We start from the raw sequence: 7,859 nt of genomic DNA, 5'->3' as shown, positions 1-7,859 counted from the left end.
CTTATTTCTTCCTCATACTACAAAATTTTATTCTGAGTTCAACTCTGCAAATGGTTAAAATCAACTTTTTGAACCTTGAACTTATAAACCACTGAATTTGCTAAGTTTCCTGAAAATTATTTTAAATTTTACTTAAAGCTGTAATGAAAACCAAATCTGTTTAAAACAAAAAAAACCACTAAGCTGTTTTAAACAGAAACTTATAGAAATATTCTGATACCAGTGTTTTAAAGACAGCCTACAGAAGACTTTATTAAAAGGCAACTATGATACAAAGGAATTCTATGGCCAACCATTGTTAGAAAATATCTTTCATAAATAAAACTTCTTTCATGATAAAAGATGAACACAAAAGATGGAGATTTAATTTTCTCCTAAAAATTAGTTGCTCAGAACAATGGGTTGGACATATTAAAATCACATCACTTCTTTCAAAAAAGAAAAAATGTTTCAGCCAGGCATTCCATTCACGAATACCATGCCATATCCACCTAGTCTTTTGATCTCTGGCTATGAGTATTATCCAAGAGAATTTTACTGTAGAAATTGGTTAGTAAACCTACCAAATAGGAGTCTCAGGTGCCTTAATATGGATAACTAGTTATTATAAAACTTGTAGCTACTTGAACATCAGAGCTTATAAAGTGCGTAGGGTACAAGGAAACACAACAGTAGTGCCAAACTCACTTATTAGTAGGACTATAAGGGACTTGGTATTATCAATGGGGCAAAAAAACAACATTATAGTTTTCTGTTCATATTTTATTTGAAATCTAATTCAAATTGTCAAAGCTACAAAAGGGGGGGAAGACATCTGTATTATTTTTGCTAAGTCACAACATCCTAAAACAAAATACTACTACTGCCAGCAGATCCATTATACACACTTCTGATGAAATTCATTAGCACAATAAAAATTTCATCTTGAGTAACAACCACAACGAAAGTAATTTACACAATATAAAACAATGACAGATCTACAGATGCAGTTACTCAGGAGTTTACACATGCATTCACAAACAAACAAAAAACCCCAGGAATGCCTTTCATTTGATTTTTGTTTTGTTTTTTTAAAAAACAGACCGTTCAGGCACAAAACAAAATCGCATTTCCAATAAGTGACGGAATCTTAAAAATTTATGTCAGTGTTTGTTTTTCTTTGACTTTTTATGAGACCTGTGTGGAGATCGGGACTGAGATCTGGATTTCTTCCCTGATTTTTTAGGGGATCTAGACCGTGACCTCCTAGATCTTTTAGGTGTCCTTGAACCAGATGGAGATCTGAGGAAACAAAACAAAAAAAAAATATCCCCCAATTTATCAAAATATTCAAGTAATCAAAACTGATTATCTTTAAATTATCTAAAATGATCTTTAACAGAGTACAATGAAAATCACTGAAATAAACAAAACTGAATTTTTCAAACTTATTCTGTCATACACATAAACACACAAAACTGTATTTTGTGACTGCTACACACTGCATCGATGATCATCAGTATAGCACTTGTTTACAATGACAGATTTCTGAGCCTTACCACTGCTCTACTGATTCAAACACTCTATAGTGGCAGGGACTATTTGCATTTTTAACAAGCTCCCAGGTGACTGATACCCCCAAATTTGAACCCCTACTCTACAAAATAAAGTTCAAAATTCCATCTAAGATCATTCACAAAATTAAAAAAACAAAGCAGCTTTGCATTCTATCATCTTGAGGAAAAAGCATCAACTACTGCAATATTATACAAGGGCATCATTTAAGACATTTTCTAAGTGTGGTTCATTTAGATTTGTACCAAAACAATACATGCACAGCAGTTCCCAACCTTTTTGGCACCAGGGACCAATTTCATGAAAGACATTTTTTTCCATGGAGTTGGGGGGGCATATTCAGAATGATTCAAGCACATTACATTTCTTGTGCACTTTATTTCTATTATCATTACATTATAATACGTAATAATTATATAACTCACCATAATGCAGAATCAGTGGGAAGCCCATGCTTGTTTTCCCGCTGTCCCAGAAGCCAGTCCCTAGAGCTAGCATCGCCACATCTGAGCTCTACCCCAGACCATCAAGCATTTAGATTCTCGTAAGGAGTGTGCAACCTACATCTCTCACATGTGCAGTTTTCAGTAAGTTTCACACTCATGAGAATCTAATGCAGTCACTGCTGATCTGACAGGAGGCAGAACTCAGGCAGCAACAGGGAGCAGCTGTAAATACAGATAAAGCTTTGCTCCCTCATCCACTGCTCAGCTCCTATTGTGCAGTCCAGCTCCTAACTGGCCATAGACCTATATGGTCCGTGGCCTGGGGGTTGGGGACCACAGCATGTACATATCTATACACATATACATATGCAAGTGCCAGTTATAAAAGAAGAGTTATCTATTTTATAAATCTTTTACTAAAAATTGTTACATTAATAAAATATTGGCATATAAAACAGTTTAAAGAAAATTCCTCTACATAACACCAGATATATAAAACAATTCTGGAACCACTTTTCTGTAATAAAAAGGAAAAAAGTATATAATATACTAAGTTATATACTGAAGAACTGGTATTTATGGAGTGTATTTACACAAATTTCTACCCAAGAACTTGCTAATAATTTTGCTATAAGGAGGAAAAACATGTTTTTCTTTAAGCTTTGGCAAAAATAAAAAAATACTCTATTGACACTAAAGAACAGAATGAAAAGAAAAACAGCTAATCCTATTGCACAGGAAATATTGTATATGATGTTTAAAATTCTTGGCTGGTCTTTGCTAGAAGCCTTCTTGAACTTTAGTCATAGAAGGAACTGGGATAGGGAGGTAGGAAAGAAAATCCTAAAATCAAAGTGTTCTCCTTGGTTTTCTAAACTCCTTTTAAAAAAGTAAGCCAACCAAATTATTTTCAAAAGCTGGTGAAATGACAAGGAAACTGGTATTTGAAATATTACAAAAAATGACTTGCATTTACCTTTTGGCTTTTTTGCTAACGTCTCTAGGAGAATCTTTGTGAGATGACCTCGACCGTGAGCTCTCTTTATGAGATCTTTCTGAACGCTCTGATCGCTCCGATTTTGGTGATGGGGATTTCACTCGTCTACCACTGCTACTGCGAGATGGGCTGGGGGATGTACTGTGTCTCCTTTTCCTATGGAAAAAGCCCCCCAAAACATGGCATAAGTGAGCAAAAGATCAGATATTCATTTTCTTTTACTAAGTTAGCTAATGATTCCTACCAGTTTAACATATTCTCACTAGTCATTTAAGTGTTATTCTCTAACAATATTCAAAGGCCTTTATACCAAGAATAAACAAGTCAAAGATAAGGTGATCAAGTGACAAATGAATATGACTAACCTAGATTTTTCTTTGGTTATAAAAGATATTATTTGAATAATTAGCAAAATTTAATTAATGTCTCTGGATTAAAATACTTTTTAAAAAATATTAATTTCCTGAACTGATACTTTTATTATGGTTAAAAGAATGTGGACAAGAGAATGAGGCATTGTGTTGACAAATTATTCTTCAATAGATAGAGGTGGGACAGAAGAGAATATAAGGCAAAAGCAGAACTACTGTATTTTAACATTTGAGTAAGGCGGATGATGGCTATATAGGAAGCCTTTATACTACTCTTGTAACTTTTCTATAAACCTGAAATTATATCAAAACAGTAATAAAAGACAAATGACAGACCTTTTATTTAACCAACTGGTATAACTTTGTTATTTGTAACTACTATACAGTGACTAAGCCAGAATTTTTTTATTTGCAATCACTGGTTTTTATATTAGGAAATCCTTAGTGCTGTTAACTGACACAATTTTCTTTACTAAAGAAATCAGAGATTTCAGAAATTGTGAAAAAAATAAAAACCAAAAGAAATATGTTTTGATTAGAATGAAGACTTAAAGTGAGAGGCAAGCTCCTATGGCCTATGTATATAATCTCCTTTCAAGGTAAAAGACTGAAACTCAAGTTTACAGGCAGCACCCGCAGCATAGGGACTGGAAAAAAAATACTTATATTGGAGGCAAGAAGGAAGATGTTAACAGGCTGCTTTGTTATTTAACCCTCAGGCTGATACCTAATACTGTAATTGAATTCTTATACTGAACTGAGGCTAAGGATACCATATGAACCATGTAAAAGGATGATACTCCAGTTAACTAAGCCAAGTGCCAACTAAGCGCCCCATTTCTCAGCTAATTCCGCCTCCTGCAGGTAGGAGCCCAATAAGATTATCAGGAAAAAACACTTGCAGTTAGCATCAGTGATAAAAACATAAAATGAAGTACCATTCCAAATCTTCAAATCAGCAATGCATTGAATAGGAGAAATGTTATACCTTTCTTTCCTCGTTGGAGTACATTCATCTTTTTCCTTCTTATCTTTGGATCGAGATTCCAATTTTTCTTTATCCTTCTTGTCTCTTTCTCGTTCCCGTTCTAATTCTTTCTCTTTCTCCTATTATTTTTTTTTTAAAAACAATTTGTCGTTTAAAAATACCAATTTGGTTTAATCACACTTATGTAACAAAGTATTTCTCTTCTGAGAAATAATTTTTTAAATCACCATTTCAGCATAATACCATTTTAAAAACATAAACAAAGATAAAGCCCTACCTTTGAGAGAAACTATTCATTTCCTCTTCTTATACTGAATAATAATTTACTCAGTGCTTACTATAGGCCAAGCAATGTATTAAACAACTTTCCATGGACAATTTCATGTAATCTTTTAAAACACCCCTAAGAATACTACTACTATTCTCATTCCAGAGATGAAAATTAAGACTCAGCTTAAGAATCATGTTCATGTTCACAGAGGACAGTAAAGTCAGGATCTGAGCCCAAGCTCTAAAGCACCGATTTTTAACTGGTATGCCATGACAGGAACCTAAGTGTGCCCTGAAATTTTTTAAAGATCATTAATTAAATTATTTTCGAAAGAAGTTCAAAGCACAGTAAATATATTCTTTCTTTACTTTTTTTTTGATCAACATAATTTAGGGGGTAGTTTTGACAGAGGGAGGGTAAATGGTGGGACCACACCTATGGAGCATATTGCAAAGGTACAAGTCAAATCTACCAAGTATAGAACATAAATGTCTTAACACAATGATCAAGTAAATGAGGTGAAAGCTATATTAATTAGTTTGATGTAAGCACTCCAAATTGTATAAAATATCAACACACTGTACCCCACATATGCATAAATGTATTCATGATCTATGTGTATATGACTTAATAAAAGGAAAAAAAAATAAACACTTATAAAAAGAAAAACCATAATTTAAGTGGAAGTTTAAATATAGGTTCAAGTGTGCTGTGAGATAAAAAAGATTAAAAAACACCTTTCTATAGAGTCTGAGCCCTTCCCCTCCCAAATTAGAAAAAGCTAACAATGCACTGGCCTTTCCATCACAGATAATAATGAAATAATCAGTAAAAAGTGATCCTTCTAACTTCATGGCAAATGAGTTTTTTTTGGAGACGGAGTCTTACTCAGTTGCCCCAGGGTTGAGTGCTGTGGTGTCACAGCTCAGAGCAACCTTAAGCGATTCTCTTGTCTCAGCCTCCCAAGTAGCTAGGACTACAGGCACCTGACCCAACGCCCCGCTATTTTCTTGCTGTTGTTTGTTTAGCAGGATCAGGCCAATTCCCGGGTGCATGTGGCCAGCACCCTAACCACTGAGTTACTGGCGCCAAACCAATGGCAAGTTTATTTACTCAAAAGAGCTCTTACCAAAGGAAAGAGCTAGAACGAGAAAATAACTACTTATAATAATCTTCCATCAAAACTTTATTGATGAGGAACAAGTGCCAACTGTATTAGAATTTTTTTTTTTTTCCTTGAGACCAAGTCTCACTCTGTTGCCCCAGAGTAGTGCTGTGGCTTCACCATAGCTCATAGCAACCTCAAACTCCTAGGTTCAAGAGGCAATCTTCTTGCCTCAGCCTCCCAAGTAGCTGGAACTACAGGCACCTGCCACAATACCCACCTAGTTTTTCTATTTTTAGTAAAGACAAGGTCTTGCTCTTACAAAGAGGGTCTCAAAATCCTGAGCTCAAGCAATCGACCTGTCGTGGCCTCCCAGAGTGCTAGGATTACAGGTGTGAGCCACTATGCCCAGCCTAGAATATTAGAAATTTAAAGTTCTGGTTGATAAAAAATACAAACTGACTACATGACTATACAACTATGTAAATCAGAGAAGTAACATTTCCTTATCTTCAGATGTTACAACTGCCACTTCTCACTTTAAATTTTGATTTCTTGTTGGTAACAGCATAATTAAAAGAATAGCTACAGATAACAAACCCACAAGACAAACTCAGTTCTTCACTAACAGGAATTTCTCTGATTTATATTCATTAAGGAAAGTATCTGACAGCTGACTCTTATGTTTTTTAAAAGGTAAAAAAAAAACCTATACCAGATATTGGCAAATGTTTTTAGTATGTAGCCAGGTAGCAAATATTTTCTGCTTTGTGGGCCACTGTCACAAACTACCCAACTCTGCCACTGCAACATGAAAGCCACCATAAACAATGCGTAAGTGAATAATAAAGCTACAAAATCTGGCAAAGACGGTATTTTGCTGAACCCTGGCATCTTCAGGAAAATATAATCATAAAAAACAAAGAGACTAAAGTGGCAATGTGTTCTTCATTTTGAGCTTGCTACCATCAGGACCGGTGAACATCTCAAGGTATAAGGAACTAGACCTAATGTACTGAAACATACATGTGGTGCATGTCCACAAACTAGGAAATTTAGGTCAACTTAAGGAGGTGGTCAGCAATGGAGGCTCTACTGTATTTTGTTATCCACAAGAATATGAAGTCCTTCAAATGCTTAGAATCCACCAGTGTGGTATTCTACCACTTGCTGTCCTCCTTGAAACAATGGGAATTGAGTCCTAAATGAACTTCTCAACACCAGAACTTCCTAAATTCTGCATCCATCTTTGTACCACCTCTCAGGGTTGCTGGTGTCTCATTGTCAGAAATGTGACTTCCTGAAAGGTCTTCCAGTTTCACAATCATGCTCTTAGCGGGATTAATCTTCTAGTCCACAAATAGTACACAGAATAAAGTAAGTGTGCTGTTGCCTTAAGATTCCTTTTTCAAACTAAAATGGTTTTAAAATATCAGATTTCAATTATTTCTAATTATTTGAACATTTACGTATCAAAAGATATAATTGTGAAAAGACTTTAAGCATACCAATATTCTAGGAAGTCAAATAAATAACTTAGGAACACATTATTAAGAATACTTATTCCTTACTCGTTGAAGAAGTTTATCTCTGTAGTGTTCTACTTGTTCCTGAAAACTCTGGCCTGGTTTTTTAGGTCTTTTCCCAGATTCCAACTCATCCTGAAACTTCATAACTTTTAGCTGTAAAACAAAGCATTTTAGAAGTAAGTATTTTTCTATAGTTTCTCAAGCAGTACTTCGCACTTTTTCTACAGCACAGTGGTTAACCGCTACCAAAACACAACCTCATCTGAAGGCCATTTATCTGGCAAGCCCAACTATGCAAAATTCCACTGACCAGACACGAGCCCCATGTTCTGCACAGCCATTACAGAACTCAAAAACCATGCCTGTAAAAACCTACTCATCCTCTCTCAATAGAATTATAATGAATTTGGTATCTGGTTCCCCAAATTAGAAATGCAAGGCAAAGTTACTAAAGGCAAGCATTCTGCCAGCAAGACATGACGACCAACAGAACACAGATAAACAGACTAGGGAAAAAAGGCAACGGCACTGTAGTTCAGCTATATCGGGCCCAACACACACCTGCACGGAATGAAGGTTTCTGTTTACAGCATAGTGC

General features: G+C 35.2%; 1 protein-coding gene across 3 annotated transcripts in view; it reads right to left on the bottom strand.

The window, feature by feature from the left end:
- Nucleotides 1-744: 744 nt before the first annotated feature.
- U2SURP (U2 snRNP associated SURP domain containing) overlaps nucleotides 745-7,859 on the bottom strand; it is a 52,855-nt gene continuing 45,740 nt past the window's right edge. For all 3 annotated transcript variants that reach the window (XM_003789461.3, XM_023513019.1, XM_023513020.1), the window contains 4 exons: nucleotides 7,304-7,414; nucleotides 4,357-4,475; nucleotides 2,977-3,153; nucleotides 745-1,281 (listed from right to left, as the gene is read on the bottom strand). In XM_003789461.3, coding sequence (XP_003789509.1) covers nucleotides 1,143-1,281; nucleotides 2,977-3,153; nucleotides 4,357-4,475; nucleotides 7,304-7,414 — 546 coding nt within the window. In that variant the 3' untranslated portion in view covers nucleotides 745-1,142. The remainder of the gene's footprint in view (nucleotides 1,282-2,976; nucleotides 3,154-4,356; nucleotides 4,476-7,303; nucleotides 7,415-7,859) is intronic.

Source organism: Otolemur garnettii, unplaced genomic scaffold (assembly GCF_000181295.1).
Source record: "Otolemur garnettii isolate 467f Iridium unplaced genomic scaffold, OtoGar3 scaffold00032, whole genome shotgun sequence".
NCBI classification, from domain to species: Eukaryota; Metazoa; Chordata; class Mammalia; order Primates; family Galagidae; genus Otolemur; species Otolemur garnettii.
The sequence above is the reverse complement of the archived record's forward strand: the minus strand, read 5'-3'. Positions and strand labels throughout refer to the sequence as shown.